Genomic DNA, 25,876 nt, shown 5'->3' on the forward strand with positions numbered 1-25,876 from the left:
CCACACGTTCCTAAAATATGCATTAAGACAAGTGCATTGCATTATAATGGGAAGCACAAATAATGAAAGCTAGCACTTACCATCCATTCTTCTCCACAGAGAAGATTGTTAGGCCCCTAGAAGGCTTCCCAGAGAAGGTGACATTTGACTTGGGTTCTTTTTTTTTTTTTGGCGATTGGGGTTAAGTGACTTGCCCAGGGTCACACAGCTAGTAAGTGTCAAGTGTTTGGTCTGAGGCCAGATTTGAACTCAGGCCCTCCTGACTTCAGGGCCGGTGCTCTATCCACTGCGCCATCTAGCTGCCCCTGACTTGGGTTCTTAACCCACGGACAGGTCAAGTGGTCAGCTGACCTGCCTTTTGAACAGCATGACATTATGTTTCACAAAAAAAGATATCATTTTTCTTAATTAAAAAGTCATTAATATTCTCATATTTTGGAAAAAGATCTTTTTGAAAAGGAATTCTTATGGTTTTCTGATCAAAAGGAAGAAGGCTTTTAGGGAAGGGAGGCAGTGTGGAAGCCCTGGTGTTCTGTTGTGGTGTGAGGGAGCAGCTTCTCCCAGAAGACAGGGGAAGGGGTCTGGTTTTCTGAAAAGCACTTTGAGGAATGTTTCCTTTTAAGAACTCTGTGAGAGGGGCGGGGTCTGGCGGGTGTTACTGCAGACCCTGAGGGTGGAGGGATGAAGTGACTCTACAGTCTCTGCCCCCTGCCCTTCTGCCTCTGAAGGGTGAAGCAGATGATTAGGAAGGGAAGGGGTTCATGGGCATGGGGACAGGAGAGATGGGGAAGAGACACAGAGCGGTCGGAGGTCGGGAGTTTCTGGGACATCTCTGCTCTCTTGAGTGTCTGGATAACTGGGGGGACTTGGATGAGTGTCTGTGCCACGGCGGTCCCCCATGTCTGCCCTACCCCCCTGCCTCACATCTTCTGACATCCATGATCCCACCCTCTGCAGGAGGCCTGTGCTGTGAAGCCAGCGTCCGTGTGCCTGCCCATGCGTTCTGGGATCCTCGCTGGACGAGGACGGCTCATTTTGGCCTCTCCGTCTCTCGGCACTCAGCAGTGCCTGGCACACAGTAGGCGCTTGGTGACTGACTTAGGGAAGGGAGAGGTGTAGGCAGGACAGGAAACTTCAGAGAGTGCCAGGACCTGACCAGTCCATTTCTGCCTCAACATTGTCCCACCAGATCCTCTGACAGCCCCAGGGCAGAAGTGTGGTGTCTGTTCTCCTTTGTCACATGATCCCCGAGGGTTGTTTTGTTCACGTTCATGCTGGGAAACCTCCAGAGCCCTTGGGGACTGAGGGGATGGCTTTGGTGAGCAGCTGTGGCCAAACTCACTCTTCCCCTGTGGCTGACCTTTTGGGAAGAGCCTCCCCAGAGGCTGGCCCTGGGCTCTCTTTGGTTGAGAATGACTGAGGAGGGGGTCTCCCACCAGGCAGATTTATGTCCACTCTTTTGAACTCTAGTACACTGTAAGTTTCTCAAAGGCAAGAACCCCCTGGTTCTGGTTGTCTCCATCCCCTCCCCTCCCAGGGGCTGAGGTCCCCTTTGCCTGCTCTCTTGGCTAAGGCAATATTTAGGACACAATTACATGGCCTTGATGTGACCTATTGACATAGTGATCTCCCTGGTACCCCAGGGCAGCTCTTGATGGAGGAATATCCCCCTCGAGGGAGCTGACTATAGCAGGACCCTCGCCCTGTGGAGCAGAAGCCCCACCAGTTAGAAATGGGTCAACTTTGCCCTCCTTCTCCCCAGCTGCCAAACCCTTGCGTGGCTAAAGAGGCTCCTCCTTTAGGTGCCCAGTGAGAAGATGTTGTGGAAAACAAGGGCGTACCCATTTTCCTCTGAAATCTTTTGTGGGAGTGAAGGTTTGTTAAGCATCAGCCAGTGTGTTTGAAAAGTCTTTGCGTTCCCAGGAGATGGGACTGAGTGAATCTATAATGCTGGTTAGAGGCACATTGCAAAGGAATTCTCCAAGCAAGGTCATTGTCTCTAAAAACACAGTTTTTTAAAATAAATGTAGCATTCACTATCTAAGTCATTCCCAATTGAAGGCACACATACTTAGTTAACTGTGGTGTTCTCTGCTGTGTGTGCAATAAACCCTCAATATTAAAATAATAGTTTCAAAGTTTAGAACTTCTCTATTTTAGAAGTTTGATATATTCTATAAGATCAAAAAAAAGAATTTTTAAACCATAGCATTTTGATTGTTTTTTTTCCTTTTTCTAATTGTCTATTATAGCAGTTTTTGGGCAGTAAACCATACGAGAACTGCTGTAACTTTTGATGAAATCCCTAAGAAGTTTAAGTAACCATAGAAATTCATATATATATGGAAAATATGTTTTCTGTCATTTTTTAACCTTACTCAAAATAGTAGTTTATAAGCTATAGACCCTGACTTAGGCTGGTCTCTAGACCAAGGGCTTTTAATCTTTTGGGGGGCATAGACCCCTTTGGCACCTGGTAACACCTTTTCATAATAATATTTTTAAATCTGTAAAATAAAATGCATAGAATTACAAAGGAAACTGACTGTACAGAGATAAGTTATCACTTTCTTTTAAGTTCATGAATTTCAGATTAGGAACCCATGCTCTAGACTCTGCTTTATTTACATTGGCTGTTATCTGTACTGAGAAATGTCAGATCTGGAAGTCACCAGCATTTATTGAATTCCTACTGTGTGCCAGGCGCTGTGCTAAGTTCTAGAGATACACAAAAAAGGCAAAAACATGGTGCTTGCCCTCTGGGAGCTCACATTCTAGTAAAGGAGACACCACAGGAACAGCGAGGTTAATGCACACTATATATGGTGTAAGTAAAGGGCAGTCTCGGGGAAGGAGAATCAGGACAGGCCTCCCACAGGGCCTCCCAGGAGGCCAGGGACGCCAGAAGGTGGAGAGCGTAAAGGACTCGGTGGGGAGTCAGGTGCAAGAAGCCTGGGGAACAAGGAGGGGGCCGGCCTAGGAAGGGCTTGAATGTCCAGCAAAGAAAACAGCAAACCCTTCTGAGTCTTGCCAGAGGAAAGGGAAAGAGGCTAAAGCTGCTAAGAAACATGTGGTTTTTAGGGCATCCATGAACACTGCGCCAGCTGTTCTAAGCTGAGATCCTTGTCTCACAGCCAGCCAGATGTCACACCGGCAGAAATGGGTCCTGACGATTTTGAAATGAGAGCAGAAGAGGAGGGGGCGTCAGAGCTGAATGAGAACAGAGCCAGGTGTTCCCTAGAGAGGCAAATGAGATGAAGGAGCTGGCTTTTGTGCATTAGAAGTACTAAGAAGCATCATTTCATGGGTTGTGAGGCATGTTAGACTCTTCCTGGGCTTCACCATTTCCTTTTCCAGCAGATTAAGGCTGACAGGGTGAAGTGACTTGCCTCAGGTCACACAGCTAGTAAGTGTCTGAGACCAGATTTGAATTCAGGTCTTCTTGACTCCAGGCCAGCCCTCTATCCACTGAGCCACCTAGCTTCTCATTTCATGGGACATTTCATCATCTCTTATTGCTGTGTTCGTGATAAGTATTTACAAAAAGACCACCAGAAAAATAATTGCAGTTTCTGTGCCAACATCTGTTGCAGACAATGAGGAAGTAGAGAAATTCTACAAAAACTCAGTAAGATCCTTCAAATTAAGTCCAACATGTATTTGGATACTTGACCACTTCCACGCAAACAGAGGAGGGCAGGCTTAAGGGAAGGTGCTGAAAAGAGCCCTACAGGGGATTACCTTGAAGGCCCCTTCTGGCTGTATTTCTGTGGCTGATTTTCGAAAGGATGGTTCAGGACTTAGGAAGGCTTGTAGCCTGCAGAGCAGCCTCAGATACTAGGTTGCAGAAAAAGAATCAAGTGCCCGACATGTAAAACCTTTGAATTCACAGCCTGGTACTGATGTCCTCCCAAACCGTGTCTCTGTATTCAGCCCAATGACCAGCCTGAGAGAGCAACCATCAGCATCAACACAAAACTAGGAGAGGGAATAAAGTAATAGGGGAAAATGGATACAGGGAGCCCAGCTCTGACTGAAGCGGGGGAGGGACAGGAGCATGGCAGCCTCCAGCCACACGTGTACCATTTCCTCGAGAAGTCCGATCGGTTTAGATCAGTTACTGTAACAGAGAGGCCAAAAGAAGCTGAATGAGGCTTAGGAAGCAGAATCCTTGCCACCAGGGACAACAGTTTAGAATACGGATCTGTCTAGGAAATCGGACAGACAAGGTTGGGAGAAGATTACGAGCAGCGCATCTCATAAAACAAGAAGCAGAGGCCGCAAAAACCAACTTAAGGAAAGCTTGGCAAGAGACCTGGGTCTGACCAAGGTAACAGAAGGAGGAAATGAGGACAACAGATGGAAATGGGGAAAACAGCTAGAAAGGTGTTTATGACAGACTCTTTTCACCCTCCAGGCCACTGGAACCACCTCTCCCAGACACTGCTACCATTTCTGAATGTTACCCAGGGAGATGGGAAGGTCATAGATAAAAATAAAGGTAGAAAGGAAGTTTGAGTAGACCAGTGTACCCAGGGAAGGTCTGTGTGGAAACTAGGCTTGGAAAGAGTCTTGTCTCTTAGGAGCAGGAAGAACAGTGAAGGCCACTGAGAACATGAGGTGCGGCTGAGGCGTTGGTAGAGAAGATTGTGGCCAGATTGATCTGTACCTGCCTCACAAGCAGCCTTGGGGAGAGTGCGAGGGTGGAGCAGGCGAGCTCAGCCACAGGCAGAAGCGTGTAGAAGAGAGGATGGTGCCTCTACTGCTTCCTAAAGCTGCAGGCTGTAGAGGAGGTGCTGCCTGCATCAGGAGAGGCAGTCTCCTCAGCTGGGAGTTACCAGCCCAGACCTGCTTCCTCTCCCTATTCCCATATGCTCAGCATCCTTCCGTCCAGTGGTATTAGCTGCCTCCCAACCCCACCTCCCCATCTAACTTCTTTGCCATCTGTGCTATCAAGTTACTGTTTGCCATTTTCCAGCTTTGCCTTACATTCTCCCGCCTTCCCACTTTGGTGCCATCCTCATCATCTTCCTTCTCTTCAAGGCCAAGCTCACGGGTCCTGGACTCTGTGCTGTGTTGCAGCAGGGCCTTGCACATAGTAGGTGCTTCAGATCTGTCGGCGGTATTGAGTTGCATGTTGCAGCTGGAGGTGGGTTTAGAACATGGCATGGTGGCGGCCGGCCCCGCTCTTTTCACAGCCCAGGCAATGGGTTCTGCAGCCCCAGGGTCCTTTAGCCACCAAGCCTTCTAATTGTCATTCCAGAGGATGTAGAAGAGTGGAAGGTCATCCAGGGGAAGTTTCTGGCGATCAACGCAGCCAACATGAGCTGCGCCTGTCCTCGGAGCCCCAAGGGCCTGTCCCCGGTGGCCCACTTGGCCGATGGCTCCTCAGACCTCATCCTGGTCCGCAAATGTTCCCGGCTGAATTTTCTGAGGTATCTCATCAGGCATACCAACCAAGATGACCAGGTAGGCGTCCTGGGGGCATGGAATATCAGGCGCTCTCGATTTCTCATCTGATTGTGCGAGTCATTTGTCTTTGTGTAATCGTGTGCTCGCGAGAACAGGTCAAAGGGAGGCCTCTCTGGAGTGCTCACTTTGTTAGGAGGAGTGTTCAGAAACTTGGTTTGTCCCTTGAACCCATCTACCAAAGGCACTTTTTCTAAAAAAGGACATTTAAATGAAGATGTGTCATGTTCCTCTTTCACTATGAAAAATAACAGCTCGTGTTGGTGCTGTCTGTCAGTCTTAAGATCTTGTCAAACCCTCTTAAAATTAGCAGCTGTCTTGCCCTTTAAAAAAAGTTGGCCTTTTATGAAAGTAGGAAAAAAGATTTAAGAATTGGTGAATTTTTTCTCTGCCTCTGCCTTGTCTGGCCCTTTTCATATTTATTGGTAACCCTGTTGCATTTAACAGAACTGAGATTCAGTCATCCAGGATTCACTTAGAATGCACATACAGCCGCCATAAAGCAGGGCCAGCTCTGTGTGTTGCCTTCATGGCCCCGAGCTTCCATCAGTATGGACCAGAGGTCCCACACACTCCCTCCCAGGGTGGATGATTTAGGATGGGGTCAGGTAAGGAAGCAGCTCTGGAGTGTCTTTGGCTTTTTGGTGAGGCAGTCGAGGTTAAGTGACTTGCCTGGGGTCACACTAGTAATGAAATGTCTTACTGTGGTTCTTTCTTCTCTATGCCTGCTAAGCCTCAAGCTGCACCCCAGAGCTTTTCCTCACAACAATATCATAGAGGCTGATGGCACAGGAGGCTCACTGCCTGCCCCGGGGTGTCGTCCCTGGCTGGAGACTTGAAGTTTCTTTGCATTCCGCATAGGTGTATTTCTCAGGGCACAGCAGCGTCACCTTTCTTCACTCACTGTGACAAAAAATGCTGCTGGCAGTCCTCCATGCACTTTGCCCTCCTCGGGTGTGTCCCCCATGGGGGCATCACTGGGGCAGAGGGCCAGGGGCTGTGCAAAGTCAAGTGACTTTTTCATGCAATGCTCAGTGGCTTCTCTTGTTGGACCAGCCCACAGCAGGAGCTGAGTGGAAGGTGCTAGAGATTTAAGGAACCGTGAGGCTGAGGGGCAGCTGGCGGGACCTTCAGTTTTCAGGAAGAGTTTTACAAACAGGCTGCTGTGTGATTTTGTTTAAGCCCTAAGACTGTTCAGAAAGCTGCTTGGGTGATTTTTATATGGTGATTGGCTTCTCAGGCCCATTGAGAGGCTATGTAAACGGCTGCTCTGGCCTAGTGAGAAGGGAGGCTGCTCACTGCCTGGATTCTGGAGGGCGAGTCTGAAAGGCCAGTGCAGTCCAACTAGGGGCACAGGCATGAATTCAAGGCACCAGGATTGAGAGTGGGGACTGGCCCGGAGACGAGCCTCATCCTTCTCCCCATGCCAGAATGATCAGCCAACCTAGAAACCAGACCAGCAGGAATGCCCTCTCTAGGGAAATGGCTCTGTTTCTTAAATGAGAGGTGACATGCCAATTCCACGTGTAGTCATGGAAGACTGGAGGATTTTTTTCAGCGTACAATTTTGCTTTCCAAAAACACAAAATTTAAGGACATAATTATCCTATTTACTTTGTTTTGTAGTTTGACTTTGCATTTGTTGAGGTTTACCGGGTGAGGAAATTTCAGTTCACGTCAAAGCATTTGGAAGATGAGGATGGTGATCTCAAAGATCTAGGGAAAAAACGATTTGGTCAGATCTGCAGTGATCATCCAGCCTGTTGCTGCACTCTTCCTAACAGTACCTGGAACTGTGATGGAGAAATTCTGAACAGTTCTGCTGTTGAAGTCAGGTGGGTGTCTCCCCTCCGTGTCCCTTCCTACCTTGGGCCGGGTTGTCAGCGGACACTGACCGGGCGCTTGTGATGAGCAGCCGTAGTCAGGAGACTCGGACGGGAGCCTTCAGTCTGCCCCTCGTGGTCACAAGTCCCAGCCCTTCTCTGAGCATCAGCTGCCCCCATGTCAGGACTGGGCATGCTCCTCCAGCCCCTTTATTTAGAAATAAGGGGACAGAGTTCCTGCTAGGCTAGAATGGAAGAGCTGGATGGGGTCTGAGAACATGCAGCACCTTTAGAGACTCCCATTCACGACAGCACTCTGAGCCGGAGCTCGGAAATGGGGAGAGGTCTGCCCAGGCTCACTCAGATCCCAGCTCTCTGAGGCGAGACCTGTGCCGTCCCCTCTCCCGTGAGCTGACTGCACGCAGTCTGCAGACTTAGCGCTGGGACTCATGCCGTCTCTGTGCCATGATTGATCTCTGACGTCTTTGCTCTCAGGGTTCACTGCCAGCTGCTGCAGCTCTTCGCCCGAGGGATTGAGGAGGCCCCAGCGCAGGAAGCCCTCAGCTGAGACACTGCTGCCAGCGGAGGCCTTGGGGTGCAGCCGGCGCTTGTAAATCTTCAGACATATTTATTAGAAAGAATGTTGCAGACCAGTTCTGTTGGTGCATACACACATTTGAAATTTGGAATTTATTTTTGATAGTTAAATGTTGATTTTAGAAAACTGCCTTTTTTCCACAGTGTCTGTACCGTCCTGAGCATTTTACGAGGTGAATCATCAGGGGCCTGGGGCTGGCAAAGCTGTTCATGATGGCACTGCCCACCTCTCTGAGGGGCCTGAGATAACATGCGTCCTGCCCATCAGTCACACACCACGGGAAGGCCAGAGGTCGGCAGTCTCATCTGCAAATCCTCGGGATGGAAGGGCGGGGCCTTCCTTCTCCTCTCTCCCCATTCAGGGCTAAGGGGGCTTTCCTTGAACCTTTCCATAGTGCAGTGAATTCTGGCCTCTGGCAGATACTGGCACTTCAACAATCGTAATTCATGATTCACCTTCCAGTGTTGTGTTTTCACGAGAACTGTCTCAGCTGGTGGCAGGTGCTCCCGAGGCGTGTTGGCAGAAGCAGGTCACGGAGCGCTCGGCTCTGAAGGCAGAAAGACAGGCGCTCCGAGACAAACTTTTCCTTTTTTAGAAAACCCAACCCTCGGGATTGCAAACGTTGGTGCTTTGTGTTGGCGCAGGCTGAGTGGTTAAAATGACCTTCATTGTGCTGCTCGAAGCCGGCGGTCAGTAAATCACAAGTTTACTCTGTGAATCGTTTGTCGTTAGTGATATTAACTGCAAAAGCGAGTGTTGTCGACAGACATGCAATTGTTCTTCTCCTGTGTGTGTCCATTTGCATTACCTTGTGTGGGGGCCTGAGGCCTGAGTGTTGGAATCTTGTCTGCCTTGCTTAGTTCCATATATTTATTGGAAGTTTTATCCTTTTCAGCCCCAGCCCTGTATGTCATGGGGGCTTTCAGTGTTTGTGTTTTGTCTCCAGACCACGATTAATGGTTCATTTACTGCCGAAGCACTTGAAAGTACCATTATCAGAGGAACCAGATTTTTCAGTGAAGGCATTCCTCCTCGAGTAGCAGCATAATTACTAAATTGTGTCCTAGGCCATTGTTTTATTCTTATTCCTAGTTATGAATATGATAAAATGTATGCAAAGTAGGCTCTGTTAAAGTACAAGAAGACGAGCTTAGAGTCACTTGCGTGCGTTCTCATAGTGAAATACTTGACACAGCTTTTACAAAAGTAGGCTATTTTCTGTACTCTTCTAGAATCTTCTAGAATGGGTGAGTTTTTACCGATTCAGTTAGGTATTTAGATTGATTTAACATACATCACATAGTATATTTTTAGAATTTACTCAGAGCAGTTTAGTCTTCTGAAGTAACCATCGCTTGCCTGTCGCATCAGCAGGTCCAACCCTGGGAAGGAGAGGGAAACGCTTATGGTCGAGTCATGAGAACACGAGGGTTTCCAGGGTAAAAGAAGTAGTCAGGTGGCCTCGGGCTGGAATCAAATGGCTGGATCCAAACAAACCAGGGCTGTGCTCTCCAAGAGTTCTTTAAACGCTTTCAGCCTGCCGGCCTCTAAGATCCTGAGGGCAGGGACCATGTCTCCTGTTTGGGCATTCCCTTCCTTCTGCCCGGATCTCGGCACAGCGGGCACCAGTCTCGGCACCATTGCCTTTCTCGTTCAGCCCATCCCTGGAATGGTGATGGCCCCACAGAGTGACCGTGGCCGGCGTTCCCATTCTTGGTGGGAATTCCCCATGTTCTCGGTGACTGCCTTTACGGTATGCCAAGTCAAACTCTACACTTGAACAAGCCTTTTTTGTGAAAGTGGCAGGTCAGCCTGCTTTAGGTCTTTCCTTCTGACTCCAAAGGAGTCTCCAAAGGGGCATTGCCCCTGCTCAGAAATCCAAGCCTGCTACTGGTCTGCCTTGCCAGTTTTAGGGTCATCGTTTGAACTGCTAATAAAGGAAGCACTTGGTCCAGAAAAAGGCCTGGTCCACATTCCCTGCTTTGCCAAGGTGGCTTCAGTTTGGAACACGGCCTCACAAACAGAGACTTGATTTAGAGGCTAATGAGCCTGGACGTTCCCCTACTTTCCCCTCTGTCCCAATGGAAGTTGCAGAATCCTCACCGATGGTTGGTTTGTCTATTGTCTTGTGGAATCCAGGCCCCTGGCATTTGGCACCTGGGAGGTGAGCCGGGGTTTTGTCAGTGTAGTGGCAGCAGCGGTGCCTCCCGCTACAACACGCTTTGTGTAGCCCGTGCACGGGCAGCCCCTCCCTTCATGGGCACCACCTTCTCTAGCGGGTGGGCCTTGGCACCGGCCCACCGACCGACCTTGTCCTAGCCTGGGGGGCAGCATCCGAGGGGGGCCGTTAGCCGGGGACACACGTCAGGAGAGGATGGGCTGCAGCTGTCCTCCTGTGATGTGATGCATTCTTGCTTGTTTTCATTAAGAAAAAGGCTTTTCAGGTTGTGCCCGCTTTTATCTGAAAACAATTATGAATTTAATCCTTAAGTACAATCATGGGGAGAAAGAAATTACTGATGGAAAAACTTAAGTTTAATTTTCTGTCTAATCTTGCTGGTTTCAAGATTAGAAGAGGGTATACTTAATGTTCTGATGTATCGAGAAGACTTTGAAAAATAAAATTATGTTGGACAGAATTTGACTTTTTTTCTTGCTTGTGTTGAAAGTTCTTGTTCAAAAAAACAAAGAACCATGTGAGTTTGCCCCCTCCCCCAACCCCCATGTTATGGCACTGAGAGCTGGGAGGGATCCTGGGGGGGGGGGGTGGAGATGATCCTACCCTGTGGCATCCATGTCCTCGTGGTTCAGCACGGCTGAGCTCTTCTGGCCCTCCCAGGTGGACATCGACACTGGTCAGGCACAGGACCACCCTGCTTTCCTGCAGTTTGTTACGAGGGATGGCTCTCTGAGAGGGTCGGGAGTGACAGAGACGTTGGGAAATGTTGGGGAAGTCCAAACAAGAGGATCAGATGAGGATGGAGTGGGTGGCTGGTGACCTATTTTTCTCCATGCCATGGTTGGTTCATTTCTTCTCCTCCCCTTTCTCTCAGAAACACTGGAAAAGCCTGGAAATAACAGGCCTCAGGTGAGCAGCCTTAGTCAGCATGGCCTGGATAGACTGAGCCTTCCTTTCTTTTCAGGTGGACTAAGGGGAGAGTGCTGGGCCTGGAGTCCAGAAGACCTGGGTCCTCATAGCAAGCCACTAAACTCCTGTCTGCTTTCTCAGCTGTGAAATGGGGACAAGAAGAGTGTCTCCTTCACCAAGTGCGGTGCCCGGTGGAGGCACGTTCCTGAAATCCCCATCTACTGAAGGACCTTGGCAGGGCATGCTTGTATCCGATGGCCTTCTGCAGTGAGGACGGGTGCCTGTGCTCTTGGGGTGCAGCAGACGTGGCGGGCAGGGGTAGCACACCCGTATCATAAACGGGGCAGCGACTCCTGAGACATTCAGGGCCTTGTCAGTCACCCCAGGTCCGAGCGGCACAGCAGGAATTCAGTCTCAGATTTACTGACTCCTGAGTCTGGGGCTCTTTGTGTGCCGAGGATGGGGCTTCAGGGAGCCCTTCACTGAACCCTGCTAGGGGAGGTGACAGAGAAAGGCTGGAACGTGTGGGAGGGAAACGGGAGCCAGCCCTGCTTGCCACCAGCCACCAGGCATGCCCCACGGGACTGAGTCATCATTTTTGTCCATTTGACATTTGTGTCAATCTGTGGATACCAAGACCCAGGAGGGAGGAAGCCTGTGACCATGTCTGAAGGAAGGCCCTTCTCCACTCCTGGCCTGTGACCGCAGGATGCTGGCTGTCCCCTGTCCCCCACCCCTGCCTCCTGGTTCTGAGGCGTCAGGAGCCCTGGGTTCTAGCCCCTCCTCTGCCGCTGACTCTTGGTGCTCACACTATCGTCCCTTTTCCTCATCAGCAGAATGGGGGGAGGGGCTAGACCAGGTGGTCTCCGAGGTCATGTTCAGCCCTAGATGTCAGATCTGTCATCAGCTCAGTGAGGAGGCTGAGCTCCACGTTAGAGGGGAAAGAGCGAGGGAGCCTAATGGGAGTGAGCTGGAACAAATCCCTGCCCTCTTGAAGTTTCCTTTCCTGCCCTGTGAAGTGGAGATAAGTATACTGAGGACGTTGTTATGCTGTGTAAAGGTCTATTGGGCGTTTTGGAGGGGCTGCTGAGGCTTGAGAAGGCAAGTGACTGGTCCAGGATCACACAGCCAGGAAGGGGTGAGGTGGATATTCTGACTTCAAGGCCATGGCTCTGCCCACTCTGCCCGACCCATTGTCCACAAGATGACCTCCAGCTGGTCAGTTAGCAAGCATTGATTAAGCAACTACCTTATGCCGGGCCCTGTGCTGTGTTGGAGATACAAAAGGGGGAGGGGGTGAGTTCCTGCGGGCATGGCGCTAACAGGGAGACGATGCAAATAATGACGTACCAGCAAGATGGTGGGTGTGCAGGAGAAGTTGGAGAGAATCCACAGGGTCTCTTGGGTGAGATTCTAGCAGGGATTTAAAGGAAGCCAGGGAAGCAAAGAGACAGACGCTGAGGGAGAGAGCTCCAGACACAGGTGGCTGTGAAAATGCCCCCCAGCATCAGGAGATGGAGCATCCTGGGGGAGGAAGAGCTAGGAGACCAGCAACATCAGATCCCAGAGGACGTAGGGGGAGGAGCGAGAAGACGGGCCTTGGATGCCTTGGGATTTGATACTGGACTTTGAAGATGAGAGTGTGCCAGAAGCTAATTTTGTGTCACTTCTGTGTCCCTTTGGGGGCCAAATGGAGGCTGGATTGGAGGGGGGGAGACTTGAGGCAGGCAGACCCCTACTGCAGTCATCCAGGCAGGAGAAGATGATGGCTTCCCCTGAGGTGGTGGTGGTGGTGGTGGTGGTGGAAATGGCTTGTCTTCCTAAATCTTTTTTTTTTTTAGGCAACTGGGGTCAAGTGACTTGCCCAGGGTCACGCAGCTAGTAAGTGTCAAGTGTTTGGTCTGAGGTCAGATTTGAACCCTGGCCCTCCTGACTGCAGGGCCAGTGCTCTATCCACAGCGCTCCCTATCTGCCCCTTCCCCAAATCTTCCTGCAGCACTTGACTGTACAATTACTTGAGTTTGGATGGTACTGGGGACCAACTATATGGCCAGCTCAGGGCGAGGTGACGTGTAAGGAGGAGAGTAGAATTCTCCTGCGTTCCAGCAGAGGGATGGGAAGCTGGCTGCGGTTCAGTAGGAGGAATTTCTTAAAACTAAGAATTTCCCAATAATAGAATAGGACTCCTCGTCACTGGAGGTCTTTAAATAACAGCTGGATGAGCGTTTGCCAGGGCTGTTGTAGAAGGGATCTCCGTTTTGGGTTGAGTTGGGCCGGATGACCCTGGTCCCTTGCAGCTGTGAGAGGCTGTGATTTGTAGCTGCATACATGCCTCGGTGTAGTTGACAAGATGGGAGACACCTCAGGTGTTTCAGGTCTACCTGAGAGCTGGGAAAGGGGATTGTTAGAAGAGTTTCCTTTTTAAAAAAGTTGCTTTTTACTATCTTTACTATCTTTTGTTTTCACATCGCCCATGCCTCCTCCTTTCACACCCTTTATCCCTCCCACCACAGAAGCTGTCCCTCAAGAATTTTTTTTTAATAAAGGAAAAGAGGAAGAGAAAACAATTCAGCAAAACTTAATATGTTGAATACTTTAGAATATACTGGAAAAACATGTTGATAAAATGTGATAGCTCCATCCCCCACCCATCTCTGCCAAAGAGTAGAAGGAGCTGTTTTCTCCTAGCTCCTCTTTGACCAAGCTCGTTCTTGTAATTTTGCAGAATTCCTTGTGTCGTGATGGTGGCGTTCTCAGTTTCTGTTGGGAATAGTCATTGGGTATATTGTTTTCCTGGTTTTGCTGAATTTTGTACCAGTTGTCATTAGTTGATATCATGCATATCTTTTGCCGTTTCTCCGTATTTGACAGATCAGACAGAAACTTCCTTTTTAACAAGAACTGAAGTGACATTTTCATGGTCTAAAATCTCAGCTTTGCAAGGGATAAATTCCCTGTTTTTATTATGTGGGAAATATCCCCATCTTCGGAGAGGTTTGCACTGGACGGAGGAGTTATTGATGGAATGTTACCTGCTGATTTAGTAGTCAGTTGCCTTCATCACTCGTATTTTTACCGGGGGGAGTCCCTTTAGGAGCTTTGTCCACTGCTTCTCATATTTGTAAGCACTGTCAGAAAATTATTCTTGCTAGAAAAATAAAGTGGAGGGACATGGGTGTGGGATGTTGCCAGCACAGATCACTGTTTGGGTTGGTGGTGTTTATGTTTTTCTCACATGAATGGACAGACGAGGGGGGAGTTATTGGGAAGTGACCATAGTGGGGATAAAAGCAACCTCAGTAAGCCTTTGAAGAAGAAGAAAGACAGCAGATTAATGGTGTGTAGTGCCCAAACTGTGAAATACAGTAGGACAAGACACCCATTGGTATGTGGGTCTTGGACAAGAGCTCCAGGTGCACTTCATGTTTGCAAGAAGCTTTCCTTACAGCCCTGTGCTGGAGATAGTGTGGGAATGGCCCAGATCTGAGACAGCCAAGGGGAAGGGAAGCCCAGAGAAGGAGGGGGCTGGCAATCAGCAGATGAGGAAAAGGAGAGAACCCAAAGTAGAGGTCAGTGATCTTGACCTTGACTCTTAGCCAGGTTCTAGAACACATTCTTAAATGGGTGTTTACATGGAGGGCATTTAGGAAGGAAAGCAGTCTTTCCGAAGAGCCAGCATGGCTTCAGCCAGAGCAGGTCTTGCCAGACTAGCATGGTGTCCTCTTTTTAAAGCAGGGATGCTAGTTTTCTAAACCCAAGCAGATGGGGAGAGCAAGGATTTCCCAATGTGTACACAAAGTTGGTGTTGGTTTCCATTCTGGAGGAGGGAAGTATCCTGACTCTCTAAAATCTTTAAAGGATTGTCAGCAGGATTTTAAGGAGGAATAAGAAGAAAGAACAGAGGGGGCAGAGGTCCCAAGGACCTGCCTTTCTGACACTACATCACACAATGAAGTATTCGGAAGTTAAGTTTGGAGAGTACTTGACTGAGCTGGTGTTTGAGGCCCCAAGCATGGCGATGATGGGTTATTGGCCAGAGCTAGACCGAACGTGGCTCAGAGCCCCAAAAATACATTGGCCTAGAGTCTCGCTGAGTCTACTCTAAAGGGTTTGAAATGAAAATGAGGGCAAGGTGGAGAGGGAGGGTCCTGTCAAGACTGGTACCATGGAGAGCAGCCGTAGAGTTTAGAAAGGAACAGAAGACGCCCCTTGTCTGCAGAGCCGCCCAGCAGGTGTGCACCATGGGCAGAGGGACTCAGACATCCTACCTGCAGGCAGGTGGTGGTTCTGGAAGGCTTGAGATGGAGGGGGACCATAGTGTATATCAAATGAGATATGTGGAACCTAAGTGCCTGCTCCGAATGAGTCAGTGAAAGAACGTGGATTGAGAACCTGCCATGGCAAAGGCTCCAGGTCTACTTGGGGATACAAAAGCAAACCCAGCTGTTCCTGCCCCTGTGAGCTTGGACGCTCTTGGAAGGTGTCGAGTTCACAGTCGCTTGAAAAGAGAGAGAGGAGGAAAGGCTTTCCAGGGAGGTTTCACAAGAGCCTTCTCTGTGGAGGGCTTCAGGCAGAGCCTGGGTGACCACAGGTTGGAAGTGCTGCGGACCAGGGGCACCCCCTTTCAAACCTGGGATTCCTTGGTTGCAGGAGCTCTTGGCCTTCGAGGATTTCACAGTCTGGTTAAAGACTTGAATTGATTGATATGGCTCTATAGGGAAATGGATTGAATCAAACCAAACTGATGAAAAAGTAAGAGGATTCACAACAGGGCTGTCATGGGGAAATGGGATTAGCCCCAGTCTGCTTGGCCCTAGAAAGCAGAAGCGGCGACATTGGGCAGAAAGGAAAGGACTTAATGTTAGAGGAATGAAATCAAGTGAACTGAGTGACGTGGCTCAGGACCACTCTCCCAAGCACGGAATAGTGATAATGAGATTTCTGACAGCTCGCAATCAGGTTTGAAGGCAAGTCCTTAGAAACAGGAGATGTTGGAAGAGATTCCAGCGCTGAATTCTGATCATCCTATAGAGTGCTTTCCCTAAAACACCCTGGAGAAGGGAAGCTGTGCAGGTCGGGGTCTTTCTTGTTCTGTTTTCATTTTTGTTATTCTGAACTAGGAAAACACCAACAAACACAAACATTTCCACGTTAGAAAAGGGATTGTTTGTGACACCACAGATTTCTGTGACCTGCAGCTTGGTTGTTTGTGAAAAGGTGTCTAAGTTAATTCATTATGTTGGATGAATGATGAAACTTTGTGTCAGGGACTGAGTGCTAAGTCCTGAGAATACAAATAGGTAAAAAGAAAAGCAGTTCCTGCTCTCCAGCACCTTACTGCCTCCTAACAGGGAAGACAAGACGCCTGAGGGGGGCCGCCAGGGAAGGATGCTTGGGTGTTTTGGTGAAGGTGGAAGGCAGCTGGGGTGTGTCGATGTGGCTGGGATGGATGCCTGGGTGTGGCATGTGAAGCCGATGGAGGGTCTGGTGTCTCAGGACAGCCATGGACTGAGCTGGGCCCCTAGGATGGGACCTCCGAAGATGAGTGTGTCCAACCTTGCTTGGACTCTGCTTTGTGCTCAGGAAGGCCTGGGTGGGGAGGCCAGGGGAGGGCCGGTGTCCAGGTAGGAAAGAGCAAGGCAGTGGCGGAACAGCCAGGGAGGAGGGTGGCTGAGTGTGATGTGAGGCCCAGAGCCGCTCTGCTTCACGTCCTCGTCACTTCCTCCCCTTCTATGCACACTGGCCATGGTAGACAAATCCGTCTCGATCTACACCGGGTCCTCTGCTTCTCCCGAGTCAGGATGTGGGCAGCCTTTGTCAGAGCCTTGGTCAGGTCATTGCCCTGCTGTGTGGGCATCGTTGCCCTATTTTAAAGAGTAGGAAACCCAGTCTGAGAAGAGGTGAAGTGACTTGCCCACAGTCATTCAATTAGTATTGGAGCAAGGACGTCAGGTCTCTTTCCGCTGCATCCCCTGCCTCCAGTAATGGAGAACAGAGTGAAGACATTCTCTAGGAATGGGTGAAGCTGTCCTTGGGCTGTCCTTCTTGAACACCCCCCCTCTGTGTCCACCTTCCATCTTGGGACCCACTGGTCAGTCAGCTTCGCCTCCTAGCCCTCCATGGAGCCAGCCAGATTGGATGAGTGCATGGCTCATCAGCTGTGATAATGCAGCCTAAATGTTTCCCCTCTCATTTCTCCCTCCTTTTCTGCAAAGTGACATCTCATTCCTTTTCTTCCTCTTCTATCAAGCCTGCACATTAAGCAGATGTCTTCACTGAACTGTCCACAGTGATTCCTAAATCTTTTTTCTGAAGTTATAGCTAATTCTGAATTCATCAGCGCACACCGGGAGCCATGAGCTCTTCCTTTCAGAGAAGAATTCGCCCAGATGTCCTCAGCCTTGAAGGCCATTCGTTGCTATTAAATGGAATGATGGCAGTCCCTGCTTCCCTCTGTCTGTCAGCATCCCCCTCCAGCACCGCCCTGTTGTGGAGGTGACCCGGGACCTCTGGAGGCTCTGCCAGCCCAGCTGCAGCAGGAACAGAATCGGGGGGGGGGGAGACTGGAGCGGCCTGGTCACTGTCTGTCTTCAGTGTCTCAGGATGTTCTCTCTGTCCAAGGTAGAGGCCACAAAAAAATGGCAACACACGTCCTTGAAGGGCTGCATACTGAGCCCTCTCTGAGGCCTGCCCTCATGGAGCTTACACTCTGGTGGGGGGAATGCAGCAGAGTCACGGGGAGCTAGAGAATGAAGCATCTCACGGTAAAGCCCAGGGATAGGCCGAGCGGGATCTCTCCAGAGCCCCATGCGCCCCAGACACGTCTCTTACAGCCCATCTCCCGCCAGGCCTTGGTGCTGGGTGACTGCAGCCAAACTGCTTCTCTCCCCAGCCCCCGGCTCCAGGCTGTCAGATCAAACCTTGCTAAATCATCTCTATTTACACAGCTCCAAAGCTGTCTTGGGCCTTCACCTCCCCACTCCTAGATTACTCCAAGAACCCCTTAATTGAACTCGATGCCCCCAGTCTCTGTCCACCCGCTTTGTACTGAGGGCTGCTGCCAAAGTGATCTTCCTTAAATGCAGATTAAAGGAGGCCCTGGGCTTACCAGCTCCAGCCCAGCCTGGTGCTTCTGGCTAAAATGTAAACTCCACCCAGCCCAACCTGCCAGGCTTCCCAGCCTCGCTGGGCCTTGCTCCTCCTGACCTCCAGCCAAGCTGGCCCTGCCACTCTTCCCGCCCCTCTGCATCCCTCCCCTCCACCTCCTGGGCACCGTTTCTGCCCTCTAGACTCAGCTCACACACCTCACCCTAGATACAGCCTTCCCAGCCCCCAACCGCTAATGTCCCCCACACCCTAGGCACAGCCTCCCCTGCCCCCCAATAACTAATGTCCCCCACACCCTAGGCACAGCCTCCCCTGCCCTCCATCTGCTGATGGCCCCCCACTGCTGCCCTCCCAGACTAATATTAAGCCACCTCCAAGTTGTCTGTTACTTCAGTGCGTGTGCTCTTCTTCCCTGTTTGAATGGAAGCTTCCTGAGGACAAGGAGTCTCTTGCTTTTGTCTCATTAACCCCAGCACCCAGCACAGCCCAACACATGGAATAAGCCTCTAATATATGCGGTTGAGCAGTTGATGGACTGATGGACGGGGTAAAAAGCACCACCTGGAGTCGGGGAGATCTGGGTTGAAATCTCTTCTCTCCATCTCGGCCTCCCACTGCTCTATCTCTCTGTCACACATACACACGCGTGCACACACACACAAGTGACTTAGATAAGGGCTAGTGAGGTCTCGGGGGAAAGAAATGACCAACGAGGAAGATCTTTCCAATGGAGGCGGGAGGGCCGCCCCACACCGTTCTGGGACAGCCAGTTGGAAGAGGTGGCTGTGAATCCCAGCTCTGCCACCTGCTGGAACCTGAGTTTCCTCCTCTGTAAATGGGGATAACAGCCCTTGCCTCGCCTTCCCTACAGAGAAGAAGCCAGGCGAGTATTGAAAGAGCTCGCCTGGGATAAGACAATGAGTTGAGGTGACCAATATGGCATTGTGAGATACAAAGACAGGCAGACAGGCCCTGCCCTCAAGAAGCTGGGGGGAGTGAGGGGCAAGGGTGAAGGGACCCGGCGCTGTCGGGGACCAGAAAGTCAGGAGCCCGCCCCCCCGTGGGGGAGGGGATTGAAGCTCGGCCCGCCGCAGCAGAACTGGCAGGGGCAGGGGGCGAGCAGCCTGCACACCCACTGCAGGGCTCTGAGCCACCAGCCAGCAAGCTCTCGGTGCCTTATCTCCCCAGGCACCAGCACACACAGAGCTCTGCACTGAAGTGCCCTGAGGATCTTAGGTGGCCTCAGACTCGGTGTGGACATGACTTGGCAGCCCCTAAAGTAAATACTTGGCCGCTGACCTGCTGTGTGACCTGGGGCCTTCCTTTCCTCCCCTATGAAATGAGGGAGTTGAGCTGAGGACCTTCCCACCTCTGACATCCCCTGTTCTAAGAGAGGCCTCTCCCAGCCCTGACATCCCCTGTTCTCAGGCCCTCCCAGCTCTGACATCCCCTGTGCTCAGGCCCCTCCTGGCTCTAACTGCCTCTGATGTTACAAGCTTCCTTCTAGCTCTACCATTTTATTGTTTTCTGGAAGGTTCTCTGAGATCATGTGTCAAGTACAGAAGTATCACTTGACTAGAGACCAGAGATAGGACCCTGAAGGATGCTGGATTTGGAGTCTGGGTAGGAGTCACTGAACACTGCCTCCCTTTCCTTGTCTGTAAAATGACTGTGTGTCTTCTCTGCTCTAAATCTGTTCCTCCGCCTCTCTCTGCCTCAGTTTCCTTTTCTATGAAGGGAGGGATACATAGGAGAAAGGCCCAGGTCACCCTCTCAATCTAGGGGGAGTCCTGGGGCTGTTGGGAGGCTTCCAGAGCGCTCCCAGGGGCTGGTCCTGGAGCACCCCGTGCTGAGAGGCAGCACAGGTCTCTGCCCGGGGCCCCAACCTCCCGACTCCGCTGGAGTGCCCAGAGTCCTGACGGCGTGCTCTCTCCCTCCACGCGGGGCCCTCTCCTCTGCCGGGGCTCCGCCGCTGTAGCTGGGCAGGAGGGAGTGTCTCCCTTTCTATCACACCCCTCCGGTGACTCTCTGGAGCCCACGACCTCCCGATTTAGGGCTGGAAGGGACCCTAGCTATCAGCAATTTAGAGAAGAAGAAATGGAGGTCTGCATAGTTGGAGAAGCCGGACCTTCCTCCTCACGGATCCTTCCTCCCCGGCACCCCAACCCCACTGCCTTGGGCATTAGGAGGAGATCTCTGGGTCACCGGAAAGGAGAGGCTTGTGGGGGCCGTATCACTGCCCATCCATCCAAGTCGTTTCCTTTGTGATCCTGTATTTGGTGCATCAAAAGCATGATTTGAGAAAGGGCCCTGGGCTTCCCCATAATACTTATGTCATACTTGGATCCTCACAACAGCCCTGGGAAGTCTATACTGTGGTTAATATCCTCATTTTACAGACAGGGAAAGTGAAGCAAACGGGGACTTAGGTGACTTGATACACTCAGTAAGTGCCTGAGGCTGGGTTCTAACTCGGGTTTTCCTGATTCCAGGGCCAGCACTCTAACCACTGCACCACCTAGCTCCGTGTTCTAGGGAGACCACAGACTCCGGAGCAGCTGCCTCCTCCGCTTACCAAGTGACGAGGTTAATGGTCAGATCTGTGAGTGTGGAAGGCTGTGACCGCAGGGCTGAGGCTGGACAGTCCTGGGAAAGGGGGGCTCCACCTGGCTGAGGAGAGATTGCCAGTGGGGTTACTTGTGAGCACAGGCTGACGTCCCGGGAGCAGTCCCGGAGGGACTAAGAGAGACGGGGGTGCAGGGTGAGGAATAGGGTTCTGCCCCCCCCCCAGTTCAGCTCCAGTCGGAACTGCAGAGGACCCCGTCTGGGCGAGGGCCCCAGGGCCACTTCGCTGTGTGCGCCTTGTTCTGGCCTCGGGCCCCTCCTGGGCCCCCAGGAACAAGCGGTCCCAGGCAGGGCAGGAACAGCTCCAGGTGGGCTTCTACCACACCCTGCTCCCCCCAGTGCCTGGTACAGTGCCGTGTTGGGATGAATCGATGCACACCGCGCTTGCTCTAGGACACGCGTCCCAGGATGCTGCAGCAGGCGCCCTGCAGGGCACCCCCCGAGGGGGCAGTATTGATTAGGCGGATGAGAATCCGGATGAATGCAGGCTGTACCACATGATGACGTCTACATCTTAACCCAGACGCAGCCAAGGGGAGCCCAGGCAATCCCCGAGCAGAGGCAGAGCATCCTCCTGGCAGCACAGAGACGTCTGGGTGATGTCTCCAGGTGAGAATGCTGGAGGCCCGGATTCGAATAATGCCTCCTGCTAGCTGCCTGGGCCTCAGTTTCCTCATTTATAAAACGAGGGCGGTAACGGCGCCTCTCCCTCACAGGGTTATTGTGAGGGTTGTCTGAGACGGTAAGTGTGAGATGCTTGGCACGTCTTCAAGCAGAGGCTGAGGCCAGCCTTGAGCTGGTGCCGAATGTGAGGGTCTCGGAGCACCCCCTGGTGGCCATGGCTGAGGTCGCAGCCTGGGGGCCCTGTTAAGGAACAGGTACCTCCGCGAAGAGAAAAATGTCCTGTAACCACGGCAACCCATGTGTCCAAGACGCGCGACAATCATGCTAACGATGCTCAAAAACCCTCAAGTGCCTGTCCTTTGGAGCAAAGACATTAGAAGCACCAGGGTCCTGGATCCCCCCTCAGAGCCACCTCCTAGCTGTAAAAGGGGGTCCTCGCGCCAGCTCATTGGGAGACCCCGGGGGGGTCTGGATCCCCCCTCAGAGTTGGGGGGGCAGACACCTCCCCAGCTGTAAAAGGGGGCCCTCGCGCCAGCTCGTGGGGAGGCCCCAGGCCATCGTGGGTAGAGATGAGCCCTCTGCCTTTCCAGTCTACGGCTGACCATAAATCAGCGTGGGGTCCACTGCGGTCCCCTCTGCTCAGCCGGTGCTGGTCCTCTGCTCTCTCTATGTAGGGGCATTTCCACAAACCCGGGCATCAGCCACTTGGCTCCGGGGCAGACATCGTCCCAGGGCTGGACTCTCCCAGGTCGGCAGGGAGAGACTTGGGGAGGCCACTCCTCAGAAGGCTCCATCGGGGAGGTCCCTTAACCCAGCGGTGTCACCGTCACCACTGCCCAGAACCCCACTCAGCCTCCCCTCTCTGTGTTCCCCAGCCATGCCCAAGGCTCTCACGTTTGTGCCAGGCACCCTGCTGGCTCCCTGCTGAGGAGACCCTCTTTCATGTCCTCAGTGTCTGATGGGTGCAGGGTCTCACCCCAGATCCGGCATGTCCTACCTCTGTGATTCTAGGCAAGTTCTTTCACTTCTGTCTGCTTCAGTTTCCTCAACTGTAAAACGGAGGGTTTCTGTAAGGATCAAATAAGGTAAGAATTGTAAAGTGCCTGGCACGCACAGGGCACTCAAATGTTTGTTGACTGACTACAGACACTCATCTCTGTCTGGCACCTTTTTCTTATGCCTTTGACCCCCATAGCTGTGTGTCTGGTAGTGGTATGTCCAGGCACAGCCACAGTTCAGTGACTTTTCTAATCAAATTCCAGACTATTTTCCCTGACCAGTTCACAGCTCCACCAGCAGGGTATGAGCGCTCCTTTCCGCAGCCCCTCCAACCTTGGTCCTTTTCGCTGTTTGTCACTTCTGCTGCTTGGGTGGGGGGAGGCGACCTTCTTCTGGCTTGTGTTTCTCTCATGATTCGTGCTCTGGATTCCCTTTCCTCTGACCACTTAAGAATGGGGCATGGCTCTTTTTTCCATTTCATGGTTACTTGGGCAGTGTCCGGCTGTCCATCTGCTGCCCCAGGCTCTTCATCCTCCAGCCACCCACCTCCTCCCCTGGCCAACCATTTTCTCAGCCCTGTCTCACCTCCCACCAGCACCTTCAGGCCACTGACAACCTCATTTTCTTCAGAAGCCATTTGGTTCCAGGATGTGTGACCAGACAGAATTGTCCAGAGAACAAATGCTCCAGTTAGAAGGAGGGGGTTCTGCTGGGGAGCATCTCGGGATCACCACAAGCCCTGTGAATTCCTCAGGCGAGCCAGCCGGCTTCCTGCCACCTGTGGAACCCGGCCCCAGCTGCCGGGCCATCTGCAGTGCCCGCCCCCACTCTCCGTCCCGATGGTTCAGTGGGCTGACTCCTCAGCCTCATGTTGTAATGGGGACAAAATCGACATTTTCCATCTGTCTCTCATACCACAAACATGTGGTACCCTGGAAAAGAGTACTGGACCCTGAGGACCCAGGTTCCAATTCTGACACTACCATTAGTGTGACATGGGTGTCACTTTGCTTTCCCTGGACCCCCTTTTTCCATCTGTAAAATGGGAAGAAAGGGGTGTTGGTTCTGATGCAGTGATGGTTGTGCTGATCTTGCCACAGTCCTCCCGGCTGAGGACAGGGAGTATTCTGGGGTTGAGACCATCCACATGCAGGAACACGCAGGTTGAGACCACCTTCTCGTCTGGTCAGAGCATCCTCCAGGATGGGGTGAGTGAAGGGCCAACGAGAAGCCGCCCCTCCACTGCCTGATCATATCTGGTGTGGACCAAAGTTGGCAGACAAAGCTGAGTCTAGGGCTTCATCTGCTGATGACAGCAGCGTGCGTGGGCTCTTCCCACATGTGAAGCTTGTTAAACATGGGTGTTCTTGCCGTGGGGCCGGCTCTGTGCTTCTGAATCTTGCCACACACACTCCGTCTCCAAAGAATGGAAGTGTGGGTATCCCAAGAAGAGTGGTCTCCACCTCGTGGGCTGACTCGCCCAAATGATAATGATAAATGTGTAAACAATTAATGATTAAATTAAGATAAATGAAATGATCCAGCCAACGTATGCTGGGAGAGGGACTCGGGCCAGGGAAGGCCTCCAAAAAGGCTGTCCGGGAGGCCGCCGCCAGAGACCTATGGCCAGAGGCTTTTTCTGTGCCCAAGACCTCAGGCAGCACAAAACCCAGGCCGATGCACAAGCCACACAACTTAGATGAGCACAGGCACTGGGGAGAGAGCCACCTCGCCAGGAAATGGAAGCAGTGGGCCTCCAGGAGGCTTCACAATGTGGACGGCTTCACACTGAGGCAGAGGCCGAGCTTCTCTCTGCTGCCTCCAGGAACCTCTGAGTGGACGAGAGGCTGGTGCCTGCCTCACCCCACTCCAGTCAATGCTCTGCCTTCCTGACTGTTCTAATTCGGGGATGATTTGGGGGAAGGCCCGCACCCTGTCTGGGCTACACTTTCTTCATCAGTAAAATCAGAGCATCGGACCCAATCACCTCCAATCTTTGCATCTTTCAGTCCCATCACCATCTTGACTCAACTTCAGAGTTTCTTATAAGGTCATTAGCATTCCTTCTCTTCCAAATAGGACAGCTTCAGGTGTGACCCAATTAGAGTGACTAAAAAAACCAGCCCTCCCATCTAGGCTAATGCTCCCTGGGGAATCTGTCCTCCTCCCAGATAAACCTGCCGGCCGACGGCCCCGGCCAAACGGCTGCCCTCCTGTGCCCTCTGGCAGCCACTCAGTCCTCTCTCCAGTTCTCCAAGTTGGTCGGGGCTCATTGAAATGTTGGTCTGTCTATCTGAATGTTAGGTCAATTAAAAAAAATATTTAGGTATCAATACAAGAACAAGCTGAAGTTGTGGATTTTAGTCACAGACCAGTTTCCTTGGGAGGTCTGTTCTCACTGGCAAATTGAGTTGTCAGACTTGATAATATTAGGATATTAAGATGTTAGGGCACTGAGGGGTGGATTTTTTGAAAATTAAAAAATCTGAATTGAACAAATTCCAAGTAAAATCAGCATTTCTGTATACACAGTGGAATAGAAAAGAGGATTAGACACAAAACAGGAATTCTCCATTTATATACGGCTTGCTTTTCTTTTATGACAGATAATAAATTCATCATGTAACTTTCCAAGCTGTCTCACTTATCTCTGATTCTTCCTGGCCTTCTTTCTGTTCTTTTCTATGAATTTTTAAACAGTGCTTCAATGATACTTTTCTTTCCCTTCCTTTCCCTTCTTTCCTCCTCTCCCTTCCTTCCTTCCTTCCTTCCTTTTCTTTCTTTCTTTTTCTCTCTTTCCTACCCTATCTCTAGCTCTTTTCTCCTTCTCCTCCTCTTAAATGGAAAAAAAAAAAAGGAAACACAAAACCCTAGGAACAAATACATGCAGGGAAGCAAGCAAAGGCCTGCTGGGGCCATGTCCAGAAAGGTCTGCCTCCCGCTGGCCCCTGAGCCTGTCCCCTTTCAGGAGGGGGTTATCACGAGTCCCCTGGCTTCGTGCTTGATCACCGATCCAAGCTCTCGCGCTTGTCTTTCAGATTCTGTGGCTGTGGTCCCTGTCATTTTCCTGGTTCTGCTCCCTCCCTCTGCATCTGTTCATATGCGTCTTCCTGGGTTTCTCTGCAGCTGGCCCTTCCATCCGTTCTGTCTGCACAAGAACTCTCCATCCGTTTGGGGGAGGATTTTTAGGCACTCACTTTGCCTTCCTGCTGGCTCTCACTTTATAGGTCTGTTGACATTAATCTTAGATGGATCATTTGTCTGTTTCTTCCCAGGGCTCGGTGGACTTCTGCTGTGCCCTTCTCCATCCTTTCTTTGGATGACTGGCGTGAGAAAGGATAACTTGGGGGAAGCCATTCAGCTCTTCGGGGCCCAGCTCTAGGGGTGGACGTGGGTAGGATGCACTGTCTCCTCCCATTAGACTAGAAGCCCCTTGAAGGCAGGACTGTCTCACTTTTATCGTTGTGTCCCCGGGGCTTGGCCTCGCCCTTGGCGTGATAGTTGAGTGCTTAATGAATGTTTTTTTACTCGTTCGTTCATATT

General features: G+C 51.3%; 1 protein-coding gene across 1 annotated transcript in view; it reads left to right on the forward strand.

Moving 5' to 3' along the window:
* CERK (ceramide kinase) overlaps positions 1 to 10,529 on the forward strand; it is a 58,228-nt gene extending 47,699 nt beyond the window's left edge. The window contains exons 11-13 of the mRNA XM_020977417.2: positions 5,264 to 5,469; positions 7,096 to 7,304; positions 7,788 to 10,529. Of these exons, the coding sequence (XP_020833076.1) occupies positions 5,264 to 5,469; positions 7,096 to 7,304; positions 7,788 to 7,860 (488 nt within the window). The 3' untranslated portion in view covers positions 7,861 to 10,529. The remainder of the gene's footprint in view (positions 1 to 5,263; positions 5,470 to 7,095; positions 7,305 to 7,787) is intronic.
* Positions 10,530 to 25,876: the final 15,347 nt, after the last annotated feature.

This window comes from Phascolarctos cinereus, unplaced genomic scaffold, assembly GCF_003287225.1.
Source record: "Phascolarctos cinereus isolate Bilbo 61053 unplaced genomic scaffold, phaCin_HiC Scaffold_1;HRSCAF=81, whole genome shotgun sequence".
Taxonomy (NCBI): Eukaryota; Metazoa; Chordata; class Mammalia; order Diprotodontia; family Phascolarctidae; genus Phascolarctos; species Phascolarctos cinereus.